The sequence below is a fragment of the Remersonia thermophila genome, chromosome 6 (assembly GCF_042764415.1).
Source record: "Remersonia thermophila strain ATCC 22073 chromosome 6, whole genome shotgun sequence".
Classification (NCBI taxonomy): domain Eukaryota; kingdom Fungi; phylum Ascomycota; class Sordariomycetes; order Sordariales; family Chaetomiaceae; genus Remersonia; species Remersonia thermophila.
The window spans coordinates 2,079,834-2,105,016 of NC_092222.1; the positions used below are offsets into that span (position 1 = coordinate 2,079,834).

General features: G+C 61.5%; 8 protein-coding genes across 8 annotated transcripts; 5 read left to right on the plus strand and 3 right to left on the minus strand.

The window, feature by feature from the left end:
• Window positions 1-38: 38 nt before the first annotated feature.
• Window positions 39-3,625, plus strand: VTJ83DRAFT_6747 (uncharacterized protein; the record flags this gene model as incomplete). The annotated part of the gene is made up of 6 exons (XM_071013492.1): window positions 39-212; window positions 563-769; window positions 925-937; window positions 1,131-1,251; window positions 1,312-3,228; window positions 3,298-3,625. 6 exons carry the CDS (start codon window positions 39-41, stop codon window positions 3,623-3,625), a joined length of 2,760 nt encoding a protein of 919 aa, XP_070864374.1.
• A 1,039-nt stretch (window positions 3,626-4,664) lies between these two features.
• Window positions 4,665-7,052, plus strand: VTJ83DRAFT_6748 (uncharacterized protein; the record flags this gene model as incomplete). The annotated part of the gene is made up of 4 exons (XM_071013493.1): window positions 4,665-4,698; window positions 4,964-5,534; window positions 5,609-5,820; window positions 5,908-7,052. The coding sequence occupies 4 exons, from the start codon at window positions 4,665-4,667 to the stop codon at window positions 7,050-7,052; spliced, it is 1,962 nt and encodes a 653-aa protein (XP_070864375.1).
• Window positions 7,053-7,405: 353 nt separating this feature from the next.
• VTJ83DRAFT_6749 (uncharacterized protein) lies at window positions 7,406-9,507 on the minus strand (the record flags this gene model as incomplete). Its single annotated transcript, XM_071013494.1, has 2 exons — window positions 7,406-8,943; window positions 9,027-9,507. 2 exons carry the CDS (start codon window positions 9,505-9,507, stop codon window positions 7,406-7,408), a joined length of 2,019 nt encoding a protein of 672 aa, XP_070864376.1.
• A 1,458-nt stretch (window positions 9,508-10,965) lies between these two features.
• VTJ83DRAFT_6750 (uncharacterized protein) lies at window positions 10,966-12,054 on the plus strand (the record flags this gene model as incomplete). The annotated part of the gene is made up of 1 exon (XM_071013496.1): window positions 10,966-12,054. One exon carries the CDS (start codon window positions 10,966-10,968, stop codon window positions 12,052-12,054), a length of 1,089 nt encoding a protein of 362 aa, XP_070864377.1.
• Window positions 12,055-12,440: 386 nt separating this feature from the next.
• VTJ83DRAFT_6751 (uncharacterized protein) lies at window positions 12,441-16,079 on the minus strand (the record flags this gene model as incomplete). Its single annotated transcript, XM_071013497.1, has 2 exons — window positions 12,441-12,764; window positions 12,828-16,079. 2 exons carry the CDS (start codon window positions 16,077-16,079, stop codon window positions 12,441-12,443), a joined length of 3,576 nt encoding a protein of 1,191 aa, XP_070864378.1.
• A 646-nt stretch (window positions 16,080-16,725) lies between these two features.
• VTJ83DRAFT_6752 (uncharacterized protein) lies at window positions 16,726-18,792 on the minus strand (the record flags this gene model as incomplete). The annotated part of the gene is made up of 5 exons (XM_071013498.1): window positions 16,726-17,796; window positions 17,863-18,453; window positions 18,525-18,650; window positions 18,717-18,726; window positions 18,791-18,792. Coding segments are annotated over 5 exons (1,800 nt in total).
• Window positions 18,793-19,561: 769 nt separating this feature from the next.
• On the plus strand, window positions 19,562-20,468 carry VTJ83DRAFT_6753 (uncharacterized protein; the record flags this gene model as incomplete). Its single annotated transcript, XM_071013499.1, has 6 exons — window positions 19,562-19,651; window positions 19,714-19,781; window positions 19,887-20,028; window positions 20,130-20,199; window positions 20,278-20,325; window positions 20,386-20,468. 6 exons carry the CDS (start codon window positions 19,562-19,564, stop codon window positions 20,466-20,468), a joined length of 501 nt encoding a protein of 166 aa, XP_070864380.1.
• Window positions 20,469-22,485: 2,017 nt separating this feature from the next.
• VTJ83DRAFT_6754 (uncharacterized protein) lies at window positions 22,486-23,655 on the plus strand (the record flags this gene model as incomplete). Its single annotated transcript, XM_071013500.1, has 3 exons — window positions 22,486-23,119; window positions 23,184-23,561; window positions 23,627-23,655. 3 exons carry the CDS (start codon window positions 22,486-22,488, stop codon window positions 23,653-23,655), a joined length of 1,041 nt encoding a protein of 346 aa, XP_070864381.1.
• Window positions 23,656-25,183: the final 1,528 nt, after the last annotated feature.

The following is a 25,183-nucleotide window of genomic DNA, read 5'->3' on the forward strand; positions in this document are numbered from 1 at the left end:
CCCCGCGCAGAGCTTCTCTGTCGCGACCCTACGCCACAATGGCGGACCAATCTTCTTCGGGCGCCCCGGCGCTGCCAACCCACATTGAGAGCGGCAAGTTTGACGAGAAGGCCAAGGAGGTTCCCCCCAAGGCCCCTGTGGAGGACGAGGAGGAGGATGAGGACATTGACGCCCTGATCGACGATCTCGAGAGCAATGACGGTCATGCCCAGGTGAGCAAGCTCCCCAATTCCTCCAAGTTTTGAAGCAAAAACACCCCCGTCCAATGGGGGGGCGCGCCGTGCAGCGTGGCGTCCCTGGTCGCTAGCGCCAATTGGCCCGTGCCAGCGTTGGGTCCTTGTTTGCCCAGCCTGCGTGCGGAGGGTAGTGGGTCCATGGGCCACCCATCCTGGCGATCGGCGATGCCCGCTGCATGTGCGGGACAACGGACATGATGATCGGCAACTGGTCGTTGTCGCCCGCTGTCGGCGACGATATCCCATCGTCGGGTTGTCGGGTGGCCTGCATGACCAAAACAAGGGAAAAAAAGGACAAGCATCGCTGACAATATGTCGGTCTTCAGTTCGAGGAAGAGGAGGAGGTGGCTCCCGGCGGCGCGCGTGTCGTCCCCGAGGACATGCTCCGGACCGACACCCGTGTTGGTCTCACGAGCGAGGAGGTCCTTCAGCGCCGTAAGAAGTACGGTCTCAACCAGATGAAGGAGGAGAAGGAGAACCTTCTGCTCAAGTTCCTGGGTTTCTTCGTCGGCCCCATTCAGTTCGTCATGGAGGTATGTGAAGACCGACCACGCTTGCACCGTGGTGGACGTCGTGTTTTGTTTCGGGCTTTTTGCGTTCAGGCGCGCGCGCAGCCTTGGAAACGAAACATGCATTCCCCACATCCCGTTCCGCCCTGGGATCTTCATGCTAACATTCCCCCCACTAGGCTGCTGCAGTTTGTACGTTCCCCTCGTGACGCTGTTTGACGCTCGCTTGACAGCCCACCTCCCCGGGCCGAACCGCATGATGCTGCCGCCAGGTGCGGCGCGCATGTGCGCGAGGCCCAGGAGAGAGGGGCTCGTTCTTGTCTCTGCGGCACAACTTGGCCTCCCTTTCCCTATCGAATCGTCGTCGCGCTAACACCTCTTGCAGTGGCTGCTGGTCTCAAGGACTGGGTCGATTTCGGTGTTATCTGCGGTCTGCTTCTTCTCAACGCCGTTGTCGGTTTCGTGCAGGAGTACCAGGCTGGTTCGATTGTCGATGAGCTCAAGAAGTGAGTGTGGCCCCCTGCATCCACGACACCGAGATTTCATCATGGCTAACGGCAAATCAGGACCCTCGCCCTCAAGGCCGTTGTTCTCCGTGATGGCGCTCTCAAGGAGATTGAGGCTCCGGAGGTCGTGCCCGGCGATATCCTGCAGGTCGAGGAGGGTACCATCATCCCCGCCGACGGCCGCATCGTTACCGAGGGTGCCTTCCTCCAGGTCGATCAGTCTGCCATCACTGGCGAGTCCCTCGCTGTCGACAAGCACAACGGCGACCAGTGCTTTGCTTCCTCGGCTGTCAAGCGCGGCGAGGCTTTCCTCGTCATCACGGCCACCGGCGACAACACCTTCGTCGGCCGCGCCGCCGCTCTCGTCAACGCTGCTAGCTCCGGTCAGGGTCACTTCACCGAGGTGCTCAACAACATCGGCACCATCCTGCTCGTCCTCGTCATCCTGACCCTGCTCTTCGTCTGGGTTGCCGGTTTCTACCGCAACAACGGCATCGTCCTGCTGCTCGAGTTCACCCTCGGTATCACCATCGTCGGTGTGCCCGTCGGTCTCCCGGCCGTCGTCACCACCACCATGGCTGTCGGTGCCGCCTACCTCGCCAAGAAGAAGGCCATCGTGCAGAAGCTGTCGGCCATTGAGTCGCTTGCCGGTGTCGAGATTCTCTGCTCGGACAAGACGGGTACCCTGACCAAGAACAAGCTCTCCCTGTCGGAGCCCTACACCGTCCAGGGCGTCGACCCCGAGGACCTTATGCTCACTGCCTGCCTGGCTGCCTCGCGCAAGAAGAAGGGCATGGACGCCATCGACAAGGCCTTCCTCAAGAGCCTCAAGTACTACCCCCGCGCCAAGAGCGTCCTGAGCAAGTACAAGGTTATCGAGTTCCACCCCTTCGACCCCGTCTCCAAGAAGGTCGTCGCCGTTGTCGAGTCGCCCCAGGGTGAGCGCATCATCTGCGTCAAGGGTGCCCCCCTGTTCGTGCTCAAGACCGTCGAGGAGGACCACCCCATCCCGGAGGAGGTCGACCAGGCCTACAAGAACAAGGTTGCCGAGTTCGCCACCCGCGGCTTCCGCTCTCTCGGCGTTGCCCGCAAGCGCGGCGAGGGCCAGTGGGAGATTCTCGGCATCATGCCCTGCTCGGATCCCCCGCGCTACGACACCGCCCGCACCATCAACGAGGCCAAGTCGCTCGGTCTGTCCATCAAGATGCTTACTGGTGACGCCGTTGGCATCGCCCGTGAGACGTCCCGCCAGCTCGGTCTCGGCACCAACGTGTACAACGCTGAGCGTCTTGGTCTCGGCGGCGGCGGTGACATGCCCGGCTCTGAGGTCTACGACTTCGTCGAGGCTGCCGACGGTTTCGCCGAGGTGTTCCCCCAGCACAAGTACAACGTCGTCGAGATCCTGCAGCAGCGTGGCTACCTCGTCGCCATGACTGGCGACGGTGTCAACGATGCCCCGTCTCTGAAGAAGGCCGACACTGGTATCGCCGTCGAGGGTGCCTCCGACGCTGCCCGCTCCGCTGCCGACATCGTCTTCCTTGCCCCCGGTCTCGGCGCCATCATTGACGCCCTCAAGACGTCGCGTCAGATTTTCCACCGCATGTACGCCTACGTCGTCTACCGTATCGCCCTGTCGATCCATCTCGAGATCTACCTGGGTCTCTGGATCGTCATCCTCAACCGCTCCCTCAACATCAACCTCATCGTCTTCATTGCCATTTTCGCCGACGTTGCCACCCTCGCCATCGCCTACGACAACGCCCCCTACAGCAAGACCCCCGTCAAGTGGAACCTGCCCAAGCTCTGGGGTATGTCGGTCCTGCTCGGCATTGTCCTGGCTGTCGGCACCTGGATTACGGTCACCACCATGTATGCCCACGGCCCCGATGGCGGTATCGTCCAGAACTTTGGTAATCTGGATGAGGTGGTCTTCCTCCAGATCTCGCTCACTGAGAACTGGCTCATCTTCATCACTCGGTATGTGTTTCTCCCTCTTTCTTTCTCGGTGACTCGTTCCTTCATTTCTAACATGCATGTCCCTTCCAGTGCCAACGGTCCCTTCTGGTCGTCTCTTCCCTCGTGGCAGCTTGGCGGCGCCGTCTTCACCGTCGACGTTGTCGCCACCCTCTTCTGCATTTTCGGTTGGTTCGAGGGCGGCGAGCAGACCCACATCGTCGCCGTGGTCCGTGTCTGGATCTTCTCGTTCGGTGTCTTCTGCGTCATGGGCGGTGTCTACTACATGCTCCAGGACAGCGTCGGCTTCGACAACCTGATGCACGGCAAGTCGCTCAAGGGCAACCAGAAGCAGCGCTCTCTTGAGGACTTTGTCGTCTCGCTGCAGCGTGTGTCGACGCAGCACGAGAAGTCGCAGTAAGCGGCGGTTGCTGCTGCTGCGTGCGTTGGAAGGGGGATTGAGTTGTCTTGTCAACCCATCGCGGCTGCCAAGGGGAAGGAGAATGAAGGGACCTTACAGATTAATTAATTAGGGATCAGGTCCCGGTCCACGAGTTCCCTGGCTCTCGGCTCTGTGGAGGCAAGCAGCTAGACCCGGCCGCGTGAGATGAAAGAGAAGGATAGGAGGATAGGAACCAACATGAAGCGGCGGTCGGGGTATAGTAGTGCGACTAGTTGATTCGGATGAAGACTTCTGGGTGGGCTAGGGATTGCTTAGAATGCGTTCCCGGTTTTTTTACTCAATCTAATAAAGCGTAAAAGCACTTCAAGCGTACAACGTTCCTCTGCTCCATGGTGTTACGTGCTGCGTCCTGTGTGTGTGATGTGACCATGGTTCTTTGGGCTTGCCGTGCCGTGCCGATGGTGGGCTTGACATGGTAATGATGCGTAGCAATGACGGCAATGTTCTGAAAACCGTTGAGCCTGGCATGGGGCTCTCCGCACCGTGCATTCCATTTCTTTCTTAGCGCCTGATAAATCTATTGTCAACCTCTCACAAAGGGAAGCAAAAATTAGCATTCTGCATTCTCCTACACTGTGTGGTCTTCCACGTCGTCCCTTTGCTCCTTTGACGCAGTTGAGGAGTGGCTGCACGGCTGCACAGTGCGAATTGTCGTTTTTGGCCATAAATCTACACCACCTTTGCAAATTTGGCGGGCCAGTGATGTAAATGTAAACGCAGTTCTACTTCCATACCTAGCACGACATTCTACCCGTATTCTCCCCCACGCTCTCGTCTTCTTTTCAGTGCCGCCTTTTCACCCTGAGCCATTCATCCTTTTGCATCAGCTTGAGTGAAGAACTTTGTCTGTTGCAACTCTTGGGTAGACTGTCGGAAAGCAGGCAGCGGGGTTGGACAAGACGAGGTTCTTTTGACTTTGGGTCGCATCTCCGAGGTGGACCGCATCTGCCCTTCCACATCGCATTGTCTCGATCGAACGGGACAGGTCTGGCCGAGCATGATGAATCGTGAAATCCCCGGTTTCTACTATGGTCAGTGTCATCCATCGAGTCGCAGTCCCCCCTCCCCCCTCACATCTCTCAACCCCCATTCCTCCCAGAAATGTCTATCGGCCTCTCAGGCGCCCTGTTATACTAGATAGAAAGGCCTGGTGACTCTATCATTCATTCATCCATCCATCCAAACCATCCCCATCCACCCACCCACCTGGGACCCACACCCGCCAGCCTGACGAGCACGCCGCTGACACCTCCGCTCTTCCTCCCCCCTTTTTTTCTTCTCTTTTCACAACGCCAGACCCCGAAAAGAAACGCTACTTCCGCATCGAGTCGTCTCACACCACGCCGCCCAACGCGGCCTGGTCTTCGCGCGAGGTTGCCAAGCGCCGCCGCGCCGCCGCCGAGGCCGAGAACGACGCATCGAAACGGCGGCATGGCGCCCGCTCCGCGTTGCGCGGCGAGCCCGAGAGGGTGAAGAGGCGGTGGTGCTGTTCTCCCCCTTTCTCCTCCTCTTTCTCCCCCCTTTCTTCGTCACAACCGCCCTGGGGGCCGGAACCCATTTTGGGCTTCGGCCTGCTCGCGAGGGAGGTCTCGGGCTGTGCCAGGGGTGGCGATGGAAGGCAGGGAGAAGCGGCGAGGATGGCCGAGACTGTCCTGCCGCGGGCGTGGGCGGCCGGGCTGATGGAAAAGGGCTCCGTGAGGCCGTGGCCGGAACACGGGGATGGGAGGGCAAGAGGCGGGGTCGTGGACTTTTGGGCCGGACCTGATGGTAACGGCGGTGATGATGAAAGGGAGATCGGCGTGGTGTATGCCGTGTTCGAAGGTGGGGAGGTTGCGGCTTCGTATGTGCCAAGGGACAGAGAAGACCGGTACGTTTTGTTTGGCATTTGGGGGGGGGGGGGGGGGGGGGGTCCTTTGGCGAAACAAGCTGACAGTGGAATAGCATCAACTTTCGGTATGCAACCGAGCGGTATCCTGCCCTTTCGTTCCGGCCGACATACTACCCGCAGCCACGGGGCCGCGTGGTCTCGTCGATTGGGTTTCACGAGCCGTCCTCTACCATGCTCTTGGCCTGTCAGAATACGGGAGGCGTGGTGATCGGGCACTTCCATCCGGATATCCGAGAGGGAAGTCCGGCGTGGGTGCTGCCAGGCGGTACGTTCATTGCTCCATCTACAAATCCAGACCAACAATACAAGATGAAGGAAAAAAAGTTGACAACTTACCCTCCATGCGGTACAGGAACCGACAACCTCACGATCCACGAAGCCAAACTCGCTGGCGACAGGAACTTCACCGGCGGCATCCATACTCTCCAACCCGCCCCTACAGGTTCTCCGCTTCTCTGTGTCGTAGGCACCGATAAGGGAATCCTCCAGTTGCGACCCGACGGCAGCAATCCTGCCCTTGCTTGGTTGACGCCGCCACCGCCGCCACCTGGATGGCAGAAGCAGCACCATCACGATCCACCACACAGGAAACCGAGGGGCGGTAAGGGCTACCGCCACAACCCATCGCACTCCTCCGCCTCATCGTCGACTTCTCCGTACTGGCACCACGGAACCGTCCTCTCCCTCGACTTCTCGCCGCAAAACCCTTCTTCGCTCCTCCTCGCGGGGACCCGTTCCGGCCGGGTCGCTCTTCTTGACCTGCGCGTGCCGGCGCACCAGCAGTGGAAGGGGCCCCAGGGAAACGGCCGTGCCGAGGACGACGGCGTCTTGAGCATCGCCCACGCCAGCAGCGCAGCACACGTCCGCTGCGTGGGGCCCCACGATGTGCTCGTCGCGGGACCGCGGAATGCCATGGCGGTATACGACGTGCGGTGGCTGAAGCAACAGCGGCAGCGGCAGCAGGAGCAGCAGAAGCAGTGGCACACACAGCAAAAAGGGCCCCAGAACCAGAAACCCAATGGCCCGAGATGGTCATCGTTGGATTCCACCAACCCTTGGCCTCCACAAAGAGGAGGAGGAGGAGGAGGAGGAAGAGGAGGCAACCCCACAACAACGACCCCCATCCTCACCTTCCCCGCCTACCGCAACGAAGCCCACATCCACATCGGCCTCGACGTCCTCACCTCGCCCGGGTATGGGTATGGGTACGGGTATGGCGAAGCACCCGGCGGTTCTTGTTCTTTTTCTGCCTTGTCCCATGGCCGCGGACGAGGCGGGGTCGTGGCGGCGGCGCACGACGACGGGACGGTGGGGCTGTACTCGCTCGTAGACGGGACGCGGCTGGGCGGGGGCGCCGTGGACGGGTTCCGGTCTCCGGGGGCCGAGACGGGGGCGGTGGTGCGCAAGCTTGCGTGGAGAACGCTGCCGGGGGATCGGCACCCGAGTTTGCTGGTTGCGAAGGGGGAGGGGGTGGACAAGTTTTCTTTTTGGGCTTGAGGGATGAGGAAGATGGATGATGGAGGGAAAAAAAAAAAAAGACTAATGTACCATCACGATGGATGATGATATCGGTCGATTCATGTTTGGTGTACAGTAATCATGATTATCAAGCGAGAGAGAGAGAGAGAAGAGAGAGAAGGAAGAGTGGGGTGGCAGATCCCGGGGGGGAAGCTGGCGAAAAGATGCTGCGGCAAAATCGTCATTATAATATGTGCTGTCAGACTACGTATTATATTATATTACAAAGTATTATATTACAAAGCGTAGGGAAGCGGACGACATTTGACCGGTTAGCTACATGATACGGAACCGCGTCTCTAGCCCATGTTCCTGTCCACGTCGACAAGGCATCATCCACCCATCTTCTCAGCGCCCCACATACCCGCCAGCACACGGCTCCCGTCGTCTCGCTTCAGGTTGAAGCAACCGGCCAGCTCGGGATACGCGCGCTTGAAGCGCGGCCCTAGGGTCCAGTTGTCCAGGTTACGCAGGTGCTGCTCAAACACGGGGTTGATCATGAGCTCGTCGCCGGTCGGGTCGGCCAGCAGCACGAGGGCGTCGTCGTAGGGCCAGTTCACGCTCAGGGTGGTGGTAAAGGGGATAAAAAAGTTTTCAAACGGAAGAGCGCCAGGCTCGTATATTGCAACCATCTTTTCGCGCATGGCCGGGAAGGGGATGTGGTCGATCCAGGCCGGGTGCGGCTTGTCGGTCTGGCAAGGCAGGGGCCGTATCCAGTCGGGCATGCGCAAAAAGTTGTCGTGGCTGGGCGCCACGAGCCAGCGCATCACGAGGAACATGACGTACAGCACGGCGACGCGCTCGGGCAGGGCCGACAGGTCCGGGAAGCACGAGATGATGTCGGTGAAGACGCGCGAGAGCGGGTGCGAGTAGGCGGCCACGGCCGGGTTGAGCAGCGACGAAACCGAAGGGTACCGGGGCCCGAGGATCTCGGACTGCGACAGGCCTTCGATGGCGCGCTGGCGGCGCTCCGCTGCGAAGTCCAGCAGCAGGGAGTCGAGGGGGCAGGTGGGCGGGCAGTTGCGCGGGAGGACGGCGAAGGGTTGAACCTCGGAGGCGCCGACGCCGTTCGTTGGGGCGGGGCCCGAGTTCGGAAGGCCCCCGAGGCCCGGTGTGTAGAGCGGAGGCGGGGGTTCGGATGGAGGCGGGGCCGGAACCGGCATGGGCGACGTGATGATGGAGGCAAAGTTGGAGTTTTTCCAGTCGTGCTTCATGGGCACGTGGCGGTACTGGGGGGAATCCTGGGCACCGTTGATGCCGTTCTGGATCCTGGCGACTTTGATGTCCGGGCCGACCAAGAAGCTCAAGCCCAGCCTGTCGGGGCCGAGTTCCAGGTTGTGGACGAGGTCGTGGCGTTGCTGGTTCAGCAGCACCATCTCGGGAGGCTGCTGACCGTCGGTCGCCGCCGACGCAGAGGCGACGGGAGAGAGGGCGCCCGGCCAGCCGGCATGGGTGGTGGCGGCCGAGACGGGCGAGGTAGCGCTCGTCGGGGTAGAGGTGTGGTTGGCGTTGGTTGAGCCTGATGGCGGCGGCCGAGGGAGATCATAGGTTTGGCCAGGGGTCATGCACGAAGGGGTTTGGGATGGTGGCGGTGCTGTGGCTGCTGCCGCCGCCGCCGCCGCCGCCGCCGCCGTCGACGTGGTGGCTGCTATGGGGGGATTGGATCCGCCAAGGATGGGTTGGATGATGGCAAGGATGGCTGCGAGGGACCTCTTGACCTCGGCCAGCTCGGCCTCCACGGCCTCCTTCTGCTGGCGCTCGCGTTGCAGCTCGCGGTGCGGCTGGGTGTTTTTCAGCTCTGCGATCTCGCGCTCCAGCTTCTCTGTGCGAAGGCGCTGGCGTTCGCGAATGGCCCGCTGCGCCTCACGGTCTGCGCGAGGCAAGGGGGACTTGTTAGCCAATCCAGCCGACGTTGGTCCGGCGTCCAGGCCCGGAGCTCGGCCAGCCACATACCGTTGGCGCGCTTCCTCTCGAGCTGCTCGGGGGTCAGGTTGGCGACGCCGCGCTGGCCGCGGCTCGCCTTGCGCTTCTTGACCGGGGGCGTGGCATCGGTGCTGCTTGGCGTGTCGAGGCCGGCGGCGTCGTCGTCGCTGATTAGCCGGGCGCCAAGCCGGAGTGCGGCAGCGGAAGCGGGCGGCGATCCGTGGTCCGAGCCAACGGGCCGGAGGTCTCGGTCGGGTCCATGTCCGGAGGCGGGCGGCCCGCGGGGGTCGGTAACGAAGGCGGTGAGGGTGGATCTTGTGGCGGCAGCGGTGGTGGTAGTGGCGGCAACGGTGGTAGTGGTGGTGGTGGCGGCGGTGGAGGCGGCGGATGCATGCGATGCCGGGGCGAGTGGGGCCGGGTTGACGAAGCCGGAGCCGCGCGTCGCGGGGATGTTTCCGAGATGGTCGTTCCTGGCGCTGGTGTTGGCGATGGACGAGGACGAAGACGCCATATGGGGGGACAATCCGGGATGGAGTCAACCACAGCGGCGTCGATGGACGGGATTGGGCCGGACCGTCCGAAAGCAATTGGCTTGGCTTCGCGCAGGATGCAAGGCCAATGCGGACTAGGGGCCTCTTCGGCCTCGGCCCGCGTCTCTTACTGTGTAGGGCGTAGAGAAAAAGGGGGCCTCTGGAGGTGGTTTTCCGTGCCGGGCTCGTTAGTGTCTTGCTGCTTTGTTGGGGGGCTTTGGTGTTAGCCGTGACGTTGTCGGAGCAAAGAAACGACTCGTAGCGTTTTGGGGCCATCGACGTGACCGAGTCATGTGCAGAACCAGGCCCCGCATCCCGGCGCGTCCGCTGCTCTGTTTGGCCAATGGGAGTGGCGACGTACCTGGCCTTTCGCTTCGGGCTTTTTTTGGGGCGTTGCAGGAGAGCAAGTGCTGCCGCTGCTGCTGCTGCTGCTGCTGCTGCTGCTGCTGCTGCTGCTGCTTCCCGTCGTTGACATGCATTGGCTAGTTACCTCTAGTAGTTCGTTATTCCTTATAGTACATCTTACATGGCAGTACAGCGCATGCCCACCGTCATTACAGGCAATGGTCAGGTAGTACCTTGGGGAAGTAACGGTATAGGCACCGGACTCCTCAACGCTCGCCTGGAACGTGCACGTAGAAATACTGCGTATATTATTACTTATACTATACACAGTACCTAGGTACACAACAGATACCCAAGCCCGGCTCCTAGAGAGGTCAGGTACCTCTTGGTGCGGAGATGCATCCTCCGGGCGGCCGGGAACGCACCGCAAAGTGCTCGGCGTAAGCTTAATGTCGCACGCCGTAGCATCAACGCAACCTCGTCTCGCGTCGCATGCACAAGGCCTTCTCGTCAGCCCAATGCCACACCGCACCGCTGCTGCACAGCCTTGCTGCCGTAGGATCATAGGATCCGCCTGTCCTTGTGCCATGGCTGTGCCGCAAGCAAGCCGCATCTCATTTACTGTGTAAAGGGCTTCACCAAGCGACCACGTCGTTGGGAGGCTAGGCAGACTTCATAAGCATGATGATCATGATGACCATGCCCGGGCTCTTCGCAGGCAAAAAAAGGAGCTAGCATATATATCTCGAAGAAGAAAAAAAAAAAAGTCGCGTCCTTCACCATCCCTTGTGAGCGTTGTAGGCCTTTCCTCCTCCATCCGTCGCTCCTTGGTAAATAAGAAAGGAAACAAAACCGCCGACGTAACCATCACCGTCATGTCCTTCTCTCAACGTGTGCTGGCCGCCCTCCTGGGCTCGGCCTTGTACGGCGCTGCAGCCCGAGCCGACGACATCACCTACCCCGCCACCGTCTTTGCGTCGCTCGTCTTCCCGCGCAACGACACGTACGCCCCGGGGCCCATGTTCCCCATCGTCTAGGCCATCCACAACCTGCATGCCGCCAAGCCTTCCGGCGAGGTGCTCCTTTCGTACAGCATGGAGCCCCTGGATCAGGGACCGTTCAGCAGATCGGTTGCTTACGGGCACAATATCCCCTTGAGGGACTACGACGGCAACGCCTCGATCCCCAAACCCTTCTACTACACCACCTACGCCGATAAGCTCAATATTACCTCCACTGGCCGCTACTCCCTCACCTGGGAGCTCGAAATCTTCAGCTGCTACCCGTATGTCGAGGGATGGAAGGACGGCGTGCGCGACCGCGTCAACTGGATCACGAAATCCCAGAAGCAAGAAGTCCTCCTCACCATCGCCGACCCGTCCAACAACACCATCACCACCACGCCCAAGCCCCCGCTGGACATCGCCGCCGACCAGGACGCGACCTGCGCCAACTGGCCCGCCGTTTCCTTCGTCATCGCCGACGCCGTCCCGGTGCCCGACTACGACGAGGTCCGGGGGTCGAACACCCGGCCCCTCTGCCCCGTCGTCCCGGACCCGACCTCCGGCGTCGACCAGTCGAGTGACCCGGAGACGACGACGGCGGCCTCCGGCACCGCCGCCGCCGTCACGGCCCCCCCCCGCGTCCACCACCGTGCCGCCGAACCCCTGCCTCGGCAAGCTCGACGCCGCCGCCGCCTCCAGCGTGTCGTCCGTGCTCACCAGCTGGGGCTGCGAGACGTGGTACTTCCGCCCGACGCCCTTTCTGACCGAGGGATGCCCCGCCCCGACGACCAACGCGGCGGCGGCGGCGGCGGCCGGGGGGCTGGGCTTCTTGGGCACGGCCGGCGGGGCCGTCGCGGTCGTCGGCCTGACGGTCGCGTGGACGGTCGCGGGGGGTCTGTTGTTCGCCGTGGCGTAGAGCGTCGAGACATCATCTTCTTCATTGGTCTGCTTGCCCGGCTCACTTTTCTCTTTCCTACCGGTGCCGTTGTCATAGACTCGAGAAGCATATTGGGTTGGGGCTGGGGCGTTGCATCTTCCTTTTTTCTCCTTTATACCGAGGGTCGCTGTCCGACCTTACCTCCTCCTCCTCCTGTATTGGGCTGCACTGTACATGACGCATATCCATCCAGACTACCTGCCTGTACATATCTTCACTCAGTCCTGTGCATTGCTCCCTAAGTCTGATGCGACGTTTCTTACGTTTCTTCATGCTGTGATACCCCTAATATAGATCTTGGTTATTCACATCCAAATGGCTTGATGGTACGCCATCCCCCAAGTGACTCTGGAACAACACGCTCTCCTGGGAGATAAAACTAGGGCGAAAGACACAAAAGTACTTCGTAGCCGTGTTTTCAAAACCACCATCGCCGACACTTGACATTACGATTCCAGGCCTTGAACAAACTCTACGGCATCTGGTGCTCATGACAGACACACACACACACAAACATGGACAATCCCCCTCCCCCTTGCTCTCACATCCCCCACCCCAATATCACCACCACCGCGCCACCATGATTACCACCGCCAAGCGATCCTATCCAGCCTCCAGGAAGGGCAATCTAATCCGCCGAAGCCCTCGCCAACGCCTCATGCAAGTGCGGCGGCAACCGATACCGCAGCTGGCTCGTGTACGCCGTCAGATCCAGGCTGATCTGCTTCAGCTCGTCCGCCATCTGCCTGGCCGTGGCCTGGTTGCCCGTGTACATGCCGCTCGTCGCCAGCCGCTCGCGCTGGCGCGCGCAGCACGCCACCGTCCACAGCAGCAGGTTCGGCACGTTGATGGCGACGGGCTGCGCAAGCGACGGGAAGCGGGCGGCGTAGTGCCGGATGAGGGCCGGGTCGCCGTTGGCGCCGAGGGGGAGGATGTCCAGGGCGCGGATGCGCTGTTGGGCCAAGTGTTAGCAAAGAAGAAAAGGTGGGAGGTGATCTGCAGGGAGATGACTTACGTCAAGACACTCGGGCCACTTGCCCTGCTCGACCAGGCTCTTGATCTCGCTCATCTGGAGCAGGACGGCGCAAGCCTGGCGGTTCGGCTCGCGGATCTTCTGCCAGAACATGCGATCGCGGTCGTACATGGCCATCATGGTGCGAGCAAGCTCGACGGGATCGTCGATGGCCGCCAAGCTCAGGCTGCTGCCCGACTGGGCGTCGGCGGCGGCCTGTTCCTTGGCCGCATCCACCCTGGGCTTCACGGGCACCAGGCGCATCGGATCCTCGCCGATCTCGAGCGACACGGCCTCGCTCAGGGCGCGGCTGACGATAGACACGACCGCATCGTAATCCTCCGCCAGGTGGTACAGCAGCACGGCGTCGGTGGTGCGACCGTTGTCCTCAGCGAAGCCGGCGGCCTGCAGGGTGATGGCACGCATGAAGTCGTCCTCGTGGCCCAGGGCGATCAGCGGGCCGCGCTCCTCGATGACGCCGCGGATGCGCGTGCCATCCGGGCGGATGTCGCCAATGAGGCGGCTGTACTCGCGCGACTCGAGCACCAGCTCGCGGAGCGCCTCGTGGCACAGGGCGGCCTGTTGCTGCTGCTGCTGGGGCCCGCCGGCGTCGTCGGCGTTGAGGCAGATGAGCGCCAGGTAGTCGACGGCGGCGGCCGGGTTGGCGGCGCGGAAGTCGCGCGTGTAGTAGCCGAGCATGCGGGCAAAGTTGATCTGGGGCTGGCTGCGCGTGTTGTGCGAGAGCAGCTCGTTGGCGCTGGCGAGGGCGTCGGTTGGGCGCAGCAGGCCGTAGTAGGTCAGGGCGATGGCGAAGTGCACGGCGTCGACGTACGAGAACGGGTACAGGTACGCGATGGCCTGCTCGAACATGCCCGACAGCACCTGCAGGTAAAAGAACATGCCGAAGCTGCCGTTGGTGTCGTCGGCGGGCGTCTTGGGGAAGTGCTTGAGGCCGATCTCGCGGATGCTGGCCTGCAGCTCGGCGAGGCCGTACGACTCGCCGGCCAGCTCGAGCGAGCGGTCCGTCTCGCGGGCCAGGTTGAACTGCAGCCAGATCCAGTCCTTGACGTCGGTCTGCAGGCCGTCAAGGCTGCGGTTGGCCAGGTCGCAGCGACCGATGATCTTGTAGCAGGCCATGCGGAAGGGGTCGATGGAGCCCTCGGGGGCGTTGCGGATGCGCTGGTTGTACTCGCTGGCGCAGCGGTCCTGCATCTGGCGCTTGAGGCGGCGCTCCTCGCTCGAGGCGTAGCTGTTGATGTAGCCCGAAAAGGTGCGGTCGATGCTGCGGAAGTGGTTCTGGTTGCGGTTGACGTAGGTGGCCGCCTCCTCGACGAAGCCGGCGCGCAGCAGGTAGAAGACGATGGCCCAGATGTACTCGCCGTTGGCCTGCTGCAGCTCGACGCCGTCGGGCACCAGCGTCTTGCGGGCGATGCGCAGCCGGATGTACGCCTTGATCTTGCTGACGGCGTCGGGCAGGCCGCCCAGGTTGGCCTCCTGCGGGTGCTTGGCAATGAGCGCGTTGGCCTCGTCCCAAAACTGCTTCTCAAGGAAGGCGGTGGCGCCGCTGAGGATCTGCTTGCGCAGGTTGATGGCGCTGGCCGACTGCGGGTTGGGGTCGAGGTACTGCCGAGCGAAGCGGCGCGGGCCGGGGGTCTGACCCGACTCGGGGAACTCGCCAACGATCTCCATCATGGCGCGGTAGGCGTCGACGATGTGAGGCCCGTGGCGGTCGCCCGACTTGGACTCGAGCTCGGCTAGGTCGCGGCACAGATAGATGGGGTCGCCGCGCTGGCGGGCGTCGTTGAAGTCGCGCATCTTGTCGGCCAGCTTGCTCTGCTTCTCGCGCAGGAACCGTTCGTCGGCCGAGGTCGTGCCGCCGCCGACGCCGCCGACGCCCAGGGTGCCGGCGCCGTCCTTGCGCGGCTCGACGTCGGAAAAGCCAGGGGCGTGCGAGCCAATGCGGCTCGGCGTGCCGATGACGGAGCGCTGCATGGTGGAACGGCCCAGGACGCTCTGGCGTTGGCTGGGCCGCTCGCCGGGGGGCGGCTGGCTCGCCTTGCGGCGAGACCGGCCGAAGGTGCCCTGGCCGTCCTTGGAGGGGGTCGCGACACGGGCTGCAGCCTGGGCGGAGGCGGTCTCCTCCCGGGGCTTGATGCCGAAGTGCTGGTAGATGCGGCGGCGCTGCGCCTCCCACTCCATGGTCACGTTTTCCTCGAGGAAGGCGTCGAAGTCGCGCACGGAGCGCTCGAGACCGTCGGCGATCATGCTGAGAGTTGTCTTGTTTTGCAGGTTGGACAGGTACGTCTCGACGTCGACCTCACCAAGGCCGGCGCCAAAGCCGGGGCCTTGGGCGGCGGGGGCGGCACGCTCTCGGGCCTGGAGCCCGAACGCGCCCAGGTCGCGCACGGCGGCACCGGGATCGACGCCCGAGGCGGCGAGAAAGTAGTGGGCCTTTCCATGCTGGACAGGCTTGTCCTGGGAGGGGCCAAGCTTCTTAAGGCGTTGGCGGAGGTCTCCGAGGCCGAGCTGGAGCGATGGCAGCTCCCCCAGGGCCGTCTCGCCCTCGGCCTGCTTCTTGTTCTTGGCCAGCAGGCTATCGAACAAGGCACCCCTCGGGAGGGCCGATGGCGGGTTCTGCTGGCCTTGTTGTTGTTGTTGCTGCTGCTGCTGGTTCGTTGGGTTCAGGCTCAGGCCGCCGCCGAGGGTAGACCCGAACAAGCTCGCACCAGCGGGCGGTTGGGTTGTTGCGGCGGTCGAGGTGCCAAACAGGCTTGTTCCCGCGGGCGGCTGGGTTGTCGTGGTGTTGCCAAAGAGGCTTGTGCCAGCGGGCTTGGCCGTGGCGGTCGAGGCGCCAAAGAGGCTGGCACCGGCGGCCGGCTGGGTGGTAGCTGTCGAGGCACCAAAGAGGCTCGTGCCAGAGGCTGGTTGGGTCGTCGTGGCGGTCGAGGTGCCAAAGAGACTCGCGCCGGGCTGGGCGGTGGTGGCGGCCGGGGTGCCACCGAAGAGGGAGGTCTTTGGGGTGGTCGACGAGGTGGTCGAGGTGCCAAAGAGGGAGGTGCCGAAGGTTGCGGACGGCTGGGACTGGGCCGGCGTCGTGGTGGCGGCGGGCTTGTTACCAAAGAGCGAAGACCCCGTGGTGGTCTGGCCAAAAATGCTGTTGCCAGCACCCGAGGCAGCTGGAGTGGTGCTGCCGCCGCCCAAGGAGCCCGTCGACTGCGCCGTCGCGGGCGTTCCCCGGCCCATAAACAGCGACATGGCGGGCGGTCTGTCGAAATGTCAATTACGAGATCCGAATTGGGGAGAATCTCGCTGAAGGATGTCCCGGCGAGAGAGGGTTCGGGGCCAGCGAGATGACTGGATTTCGGCGACCGGGCCTGAAGCTGTTTGGCGGATGTTGGTTGCGCTGCTGGTTTTTTTTGTCCTTTTTGTTTACGATCAGGTTGCGTTTCGAGGTTCCGCACCTGAAAATCACGGGAAAGCAAAGCGCCTTTGCGCGCTGGCCTGCCTGCCTGGGCGAAGCTTGGACGCGCCTGCCAGACCCCGGCTGAATTTGTGGGCCCGTTTCTTGGCGTTCTCTATAACTAGTACACAGTACTGTGATAGTACACAGTAGACAAGAGGCAGGCATTCATTCCCTACCGTTGATCCCTAACCCTGAAAGAGTCGCTTGTACCGAACGGGGGAGCAACAGCAGCCTGGACAGCAAGCAGGTACCTTGGTTATACCAAGGACACTCTGAGAGGTAGACAGCTGGTTGATACCAGAATGATTTGAGAAATAGGTGTTCACGATGGCTCTGATCGTAGAGGTAGAGAGTAGAATGATTTTCATATCTTCTGCCAAGCATGATCACACAATGCAGCGCTGATATCTCTTTTAAGATCGGACGGACCCAACTTCCTTACGCTCCTCCCTCATCCAGCTCCCTCAGCGCCTCGTCCACCTTCTGCCTATACTCCCGCTGCCTCGTGCATTGATCCAAAAACACCTCATACTTGGCCTGCAGCAGCCTCTTCTCCCGCCCATCCTCCCTCGGCCAGACCACCTTCCCAGGCCTGGTCATCCGCGCCATAATCTCCCACAGCGCCTCCGTCTTCCCGTCGCTGCCCGCCTTCCCGCTCGCCGCCTTCGCCCCCAGCATGGCCGCCCCGTGCACCACCGCCGCGTTCACGTACTCGGGCACCACCACCGGCATGCCGCACGCCGTGGCCATCAGCCCGACCAGGATGTCGTTCTGGCACTGGCTGCCCGAGAGGAAGATGCTCGACAGCGCGTGGCCAGACGAGTTCATGGTCTCGATGATCTGCCGCGTCTGGAGCGCGATGAACTCCATGGTGGCATAGTACACCAGAGCCAACGCGTCGCGTCCCTTGTCGCTGCCCAGCCCAACGATGGCGCCGCGCATGTTGGGGTCGGCGACGGGCGAGCGGTTGCCCCAAAGGTCGCCGTAGAAGAAAAGGTGGCGGGCGAGGTAGGCCATCGACGGGGCGTTCTCCTTGAGCTGCAGCTGGCGGAGGTGGGCGTTGAGGAGGTCGTAAATGCTCTGCCCCGCGGCGGAGGCGTCGTCGCGAGCGGCGGGGTAGGCGGGGTGGGTTTCGATCATGTGCTTGAGCAGCTCGCCCGTGGCGGATTGGCCGCCTTCCGACATCCAGTAGTCGGGGATCACGACGTCGCGGTAGGGACCCCAGACGCCGGGGACGAAGACGGGGGAAGGCGACATGGCGAGGTGGCAGGTCGATGTGCCTGCGACGGCAGCGAGGCGCGTGAAGGCCTGGGAGACGCCCTCGGCCGGCGACCGAGTCGTGGCGGTCGGGTGCTGGAGGTCAACGCTCGCTCCGACGGTGCCGATCCAGCCAGCGTAGGCGTCGATGACACCGCTGCCGATGGCGATGCCGGGCGGCAGGCCGAGGTCGGCGGCGGCTTTTTCGCACAAGCCGCCGACGAGCTCGCCGGCGCTCAGGAACTGGCCGTTCTGCAGAGGGGTCGGTTAGTAGTCGGCTCTCGCGAGGCTCCGGCCTGAAGGAGGAAAGTCACCCACCACGCCGTCCACACCCCCGACCCGCTTAAACCCATCTTCAACCAACTCTCCCAGCCCAATCTCCTTCAAAAAGTCCTCCTGCCACCCCTTCACGCTCCCATCCACGCCCACCGGCACGTACCCCTGCTTGCACACCGCGCTGCAAAAGCTCCTCGTCTCGCCGCCCGCGGCCAGGTGCGTCAGGGCATCCGCGAGATCATAAAACTTGCACCTCCGAAACAGCTCCGGCGGCATGTGGTTCTTCAGCCACAACACCTTGGGCGTCTCCATCTCGACGTTCATCGTCCCGCCCAGGTAGCGCAGCAGGCGGTGGCCGGTGGCGTTGATGCGCTCCGTCTCGGCGAGCGGGCGGTGGTCGAGCCAGAGGATGACATTGCGGACGAGGTCCTTGTCGTTCTCCGAGGAGGGTCGGTGGGCGAAGTCGGGGCCCGTCACGGCCACGGGCTCGTCCGTGTCGTGGGTGAACACGGCGAGCGAGCAGGTCGCGTCGAAGCCGATGCCCTTGACGGAAGCGGGGGGCACCGACGAGTCGGCGAGGATTTTGCGCACGCACTTGGCGATGGCCCGCCAGATGTCGGTGGTGGATTGCTCCTGGGAGGGTATTAGCGCATGCGGACGCCGAGGCGGAGGAGGAGGGGGAGGAGGAAGGGCCGGGGACTTGCATAGTGACCATGAGCGGGCTGCCACATGCGAATGTCCTCGCTGGCAAGGGCCTTGATCTCGCCGGCCGAGTCGATGATGCAGGCACGGGCGGACCCCGTGCCGACGTCAATGCCGATGTAATGATCCTGAAGGGGGCATGAGTCTGCCGTGATGCCTCGAGATAGCATGGTCAACGGGGGTTAGGGGCTGACCTGAGAAGTCCTGGGTTTGAGCAAGATATTAGCAGGTGACAGCGCTTGAGTCGGAGTTCCAGGCGAAACCGTACATTTTGGCCTCAGATAGGGGGCAAGCCGCAAGTCGGGCCTTGATGAAGATGTTGGGTATCTCCTAGGCCGAGCGCGACTGGATGACACAGTTAAACAGGACACGAACCTGTGTCCCACAGATTTCTATGAATGCGGCCGAGTTCGGGATTCACTCTGCCTCTTGTGTCACACTGGACGGTCAGCGAGAGGGCCGAGCTACGGACACCCCCTCCCTCCTTCAACGTGTCCGCCTGCTCGGAGGTCTGATGAGCTTCGGTGTTTGCGGCTCACCACGTCCGCTGGAAGGATCAAGATGCTCGGATACCTAAAGTAAGGCAGGCAATCTGCGCACCAGAAGATCGTCCACGTAAGTCTCTTTTGTTTCGGCCGGTGTCTTGTGGATGTTGGAAGCCCGAGCGGGGCGCTGCGTGGGCGGGCCGGGGCCGCTACGGGGAACCGGTGGGGCACATGGCCGAGCCCATACAAGCCCGGCGGAACCCCGGGGAGGCTCCCGCCTGGCAACAAGCTCCGGGCTCTATCGTCTTCGGAGCCGCCTGGGATTTTACTGAGGCTTGGTTCTTACTGTGCACCGCAGCACATTCCGTACCCGTCGAGAACACGCATGCCATCTTGCCCTCCTGGCTGGTAACTGCGGTGCCAAGCAAACAAACCGCCTGGGGTGAGATTCTCAAGGTCAGGGCTTGAAAAACAAAGCGCGAAACTTGCCGTCTCAGCTCCAAGCTTCAATCCCAAGCTCTCCAGCGTCCGTCTGGTATCCTGCGTCGCTCGCCATGGAGCCCGAAACAGCGGCAACGCATGATGAAATCTGGGACGACTCGGCGCTCGTGAATTCGTGGAACGAGGCGTTGGAGGAGTACAAGGTCCGTCCTGGGCACGGTGTCCGAGGGAGATGGGTGTCGTGGGCAGCTCTGACGCATCGCAGAAGTATCACAGCATCCACCTCTCGGGCGGCAACATCGATGAGATTCTCGATCAAGCAGCAAATGGCGTGTGAGCAAGCCTTTCCTTAACTACTGACCATTCCGCTCTCCCACCCAGAAACCGCTGCGTCATGATCAGCTGACCGATGCAATGACGCGCCGGTGACGACGACAGCACAAGCACGCAGCCCAGCGGAACCGCCAAGCTTGAAACGACGCAGCCCAACGAAGAGGGCCTCGAACAGAACGAAGATGAAACATCACACCCGCCAATTTCGGATGTCCAGAGCTCCGGAAACGCGGAAACGGCCAGCAAGGTGAGAAAGCCACGCGTGGCCTTGGGGACTCGCCATGGGAGATCGCCAAATGCTCGGCATGAAACAAACCCTTCGGGCTGACCTTGCGTGCCATGAAACAGAGCGGCGAGAAGCCTTCGGCCGGGGACCCTGCCCCAACGGGAATGGGACCGCAAATGCTTCTGGGCAATGGTGAGTGGCACCCTAGGATGCAACTTCGAGGTGCAGAAAGAAAGGGGCAACGCGCTGAATGCTGGATTCCGGATGCAGTTCAGGACGAGGAACTCAAGAAACTCCTGATGTCTTGGTATTACGCAGGTGAGTTTTGCCGCCTCGTCGCTGTGCCCGGTCGGCTCTCTCTGACTTCGCTTGTTCCAGGGTATTACACTGGTTTGTACGAGGGCCGGCAGCAAGGTCTTAGGCAGGCAGCAGAACAGGCTCCAAAGGAGAAATCGGCTTAGATGGAGGCGGTGGATCTCTGGGAGGAATGACAGGAAACACTGTTTGTCGATGTTCTTATGGTGTAGGTCGTGTTGCCCTACAGCACGCAGTAAACAACCCATCGCTGCCATCCAAGAAGCACCTCAAGGGCCGAAGAAGTGGAATGGGGCATGGATACCCAGGCCGTCCACCCTAAAGCGGACCTATCTCCGAACACAGGAAATAGGCTGGGGAACGTTTTGTCTTGGCATTTGGAATCAAGCCCCCACTCTTCAACCCCCTGTCCTCAGCCGCCGGCCCAGGACCCTGATCGGCGCCAAAGCGACATGCTGCGACAACTCGCGTTCCAAAACCTGGTCCGCTCCTCACGCACTGCCCGGCTTTGCCTTTCTCCTCGACGTCTTTGCGCGTCGCGCATAGAATCCCGCAGGCCCAAGACGCCCTTCAATCCTCGGAAACGCCATTCCGTCCTCCGAGCCTCCTCTCCAAGACCAGCTTGACATCCGGCTCTTGGGAGAGGCTTGGGGCCTCGACACCGGATGAGCTGCGTCTCCGCTTCTTCCGTGGCAGGGGAGCAGCCTCTTGTTCCTTCCCCCCCCCTGGTGATATACACGGTAGCGCGGACGTCACGGTCGTCATCGCCCAGTCCGACCTTTGTTTCATGCACCAGCAAAACTTCGAGTTCGATGCATCCAGATCAACTCTGCGGGGCTCCGTTGGCTGCCTCCCAGATCCGGCCAAAATAGCTGTTGAGCTGGAGAGCTTGCCAACCCGATAACGTTAGGGTGGCCTGGAGAATCGTCAACAGGTCTGGGATCTCGAATTGAAGCTCCTAACCGAGACTCTAACCTGGAACCCCCTGCAGCCTGCTGTCTAGTGTAGGCCTTGCGTTCTCGCAGCAACTAGCCTTCATGGTAGGTGAACATGGCTAGCCATGAACAGACACGGCACTCGCCGTCGTAAGCAGGATGACAAAAAAATCAGTCTTGCCGACATTGGCGGCTCTGGTTCAAGGACCAAACAGCAAATTGCTGTGGCAAGCGCCAAGTCGTTGACGATGGCGTTTCCACACATCAGATGGACGTCCTGGCCGAGTCAGGAATCTCGGCCGCCTCGCCCCAAGGGCTCGATGGCACCCCAGATCGTTAACGCCTGGGCGGTCGCCGTCGCCTAACCGCTGCCCTGCCTGGCTGTGTAACGGAAAACTCCTATTGCCGTTCCTCAAAAACTAACCGTAGGGCCTGCCATGCAAGGCCAGCCAGGCCGGGGCCCGTTTGCTTGCGAGCGCAGGCGCGCCGGGGTCCAAATTGTAGGCCCGCGTCTCTCTCCGTGCTAGCAAAAAGACAGCTCAGCACGCCGGCAAGGCCAAAAATGGCAGTTGGGCCAGCAATAAGGTTTACCCCTGGCCCGGCTTTTTCCCTCCCTTGTCTGCCATCCGTGCGGCTCGCGCTTGGCAGCATGCCAAACCACATTCTGAGACTGCCCGTGTCACAGCCGAGCCCCTGCTCCCACCTCCCTAAGCCTAGCCCAGACAACGTCTCTAGCCTACCCACCGCCGAGAGCCGCCTCCACGACATCACGCCTGCAACTTGACAGGGGAAACCTCCCTGCGAGCGCATCTCCGAGTGTTTCGTGCGCTTTCAGGACTTTTGCCATCCCCTGTCCCCCTTCCCCCCTTGGCGGGTCCGGGATCTTCGTCACCTCCACGGCCCTTGGGATCCCGTTTGAAGATCATGAGGCGGCGATTTAAGACGGCCGGCCCCCTCGGCCGGTCACCTCAAGAAGCCTTTGTTTCTCCTTCGTCTTCTTCACACACCACCTCTTCCTTTTTCCATTGCCTTTTGTGTGTTTTCACTCATTTTGGTTGATCCATTCGTTCTTTCACTTCTTCGAGCAGGGCCTCGCTTTTTGCATCCAGAACATACTTCCAGCCTAGTACATCGTCATACACCCAATTTCCTTTTTTGGAACAGCATCCCGCGAGACGAGACCCGAGCGGACGATATCTAAAAGAAGAGAAAAGAAAAAAAAGTCAAAATGAAGTTCTCGACAGCAACGGCAATGGTTATGGGCATGGCCCCCCTGGCCCTCGGCAAGTCCATCAACAACGTCTACGGTGACAAGGAGCAACGAGATGGCCACCTGAAGCAGCTCCCCGGTGCCAACAGCGTTCACATCTCCCCGGCCCAGCTGGCCGACCTCTCGCGCCTGATCGGCCTCAACCCCGGTAGCGGCAAGTCCATCAACTTCCTCTGGGTCAACCTCGGCGGCGGCGCGGCCACCACCGTTATCGGCACCGCCTCGACCGTCACCGTCACCCAGACCGTCGCCGTCGGCGCGGGTGCCACCCCCCCTCCGGCCGTCGTGACGGGCACCCCGACCGAGGTGGCCCCGCCTGCGGGCACCGTCGTCGCCGGCGGCGCCACCCACAGCGTCACCGTCGGTGGTCCTCAGGGCCTGAGCTTCAGCCCCCAGGAGGTCAGGGCTGCTATTGGCGACACCGTCATCTTCACCTTCCTGAGCCAGAACCACACCGCCACCCAGTCCACCTTTGACCAGCCCTGCGTTCCTCTCGACGGCGGCATGGACTCGGGCTACCAGGCCAACCCCAACAACACTGTCAACCCCCCTCCGCAGGTCGCGATGCAGGTCATGGTTGACACCCCGCTGTGTACGTTTTTCCCCCCTGATCTTGACATCCAACAAAGACACAAAAAACTAACATTTTACCACAGGGTTCTTCTGCCGTCAGGGCCCCCACTGCGGCCGCGGCATGGTCTTCAGCATCAACCCGACCGCCGAGAAGACGCACGCCAAGTTCCAGGAGCTGGCCATCGCCCAGGCCGGCAACGGCGCCGGCTCCGCCATCACGGGCAACGCCCCGCCCCCGGCCCAGGACAACAACGCTGCCGACCCCGGCGCCTCGGCCTCCTCGTCCCTCGAGCCCCTGCCCTCGGCCACCGACAGCGCCAGCGCCCCCAGCCAGACCGGCATCGCTACCGGCGTCGGCGAGATCGGCCCCGACGGCGCCTGCCGGTGCGCGGTGCAGTGCACGTTCAACGGGTTCCCGGCTGCGCAGGTCCAGGGCCGCGGCGAGTTTGGCGGTTTCGCTGGTACGTTTTTTTTTTCATAGTCGAACGCTCTCGGCAAGCGACGGTTTGCTAACGGTATGCGACAGGCGCTGTCCCCATGGCCATGGTCGTCTAAACAAAGCATGCTTGCATGCGACATTCACTCTCGTCCCGAAAATACACCGCATCATTTTTCCTTTCTATCTTCTCCATCTTGACACGACTGTGATGTCCAAGCTGGCGTTGCCTTAAACTCTCTTGGGGGGTTGGAGACTTGGTTGGGGTTGGTTGATGAAGATACCACTTGTCCTTGTTGTAGACCTTCTCTCTTCTTTTTTTGTCCACGTTTTTCTCTTTTCTCTTTCTCTGTTCCAATGTTATCCCACCGCGCGCCGGCGGCGCAGGTGTTGGGGTGCCAGGGGAGCGTTAACGATACCTATGTATGACTGGGTCGTTAGGTAGTCTTCTGGATGCACAAATCTTAATACATGTAACGTTGAGGTGGACTTGTTGGCGCGTTCGCTTGATCCCGACCCTCTTGGTGTGTGAAATGCTCCAAACCCCTTGGTGGTTGTGTAAATGACACCCCATCTACTACTTGAATGACAGATGAGCTCTGTCCTGCCGTTCACCCCGCAACGATGCCTTGAGCGTTCCTGAAGTGCCTGTCGAGGACGCTACCCGGCAAGCAGCCCAGGATACTACTAGTACACAGCATACCCCAGCCGGGCACCCTGTGCTCTTTAGGAACTTGCTTTACTAAAGGCCATGTCTCCTCGGTCGCCCTGTACTTAATGGGTTTACTTGGACGAGCTGTAGAGTCGAAAACAACACCTCTCTTCAGCTCACGGCGACAAAGCTGCATCAAGTCTCCTCTCTCCCAGTTGGTCATCTCACAAGTGTTTGGGTCGTCGAGGGGACGCGGCTGGCTGTCTGCCTCGTGGGACAAGGCGCATACACAGCAGAGAACAGGAACGGCAGCGCGAGAAGGTCCCAACCAAACATCGCCCGTGAAGAAACACGTCGTTTGGCCCAGCGTGTTTTTAATGTCTCCCACACGCCCAGGCAGCAACCTCCCCTGGTGGCAGGCATTACCATCTGAAGAAGCTGCCGCTAGATAGGAGCATCCCCAGCCCGTGTCTCGAGTGGCGTGTCAAGGGCCGAGCACTGTCAAAGGCGGGCAGATAGCAAAGCAACTGACACTGATGTGGAATGCACATGGCGGAACCATCTGTTACCAAACCTCTCACTGGCGCGGTCAGCCCTCATGGTTGGTGATAGGGTGGCTGCTACGGTGTCTAAAGTTTGCCATGAGTCGAAGGTTGCTTCGCCATGTCTGGCTTATTCGTCTGGCATCTGCTTCGCGTCAATTCTCAGCCCACCAGCATTTCTCTCCAGGAAGGGTCGAGATCGAGGGTTCACCATAAGACACCCGAGACATGCGCAGGCGAAACAAAAAAATTCCAAGCAACGGCCATTCCTCCCGAACGACGAGAAAGATGTCAGGCAAAATGGGGCGAGATAAACACTAGCCACGTCAGCAAAAGACAACACACAAACAGCTTGCCGTGACCAGAGAGCGCTGTGGGTAAATAGGTAAGACAGGCAGTGTTGCGCCTACCGACCGGCCACCTACATGGATGGGATCGAGGCTCGAGGCTAGC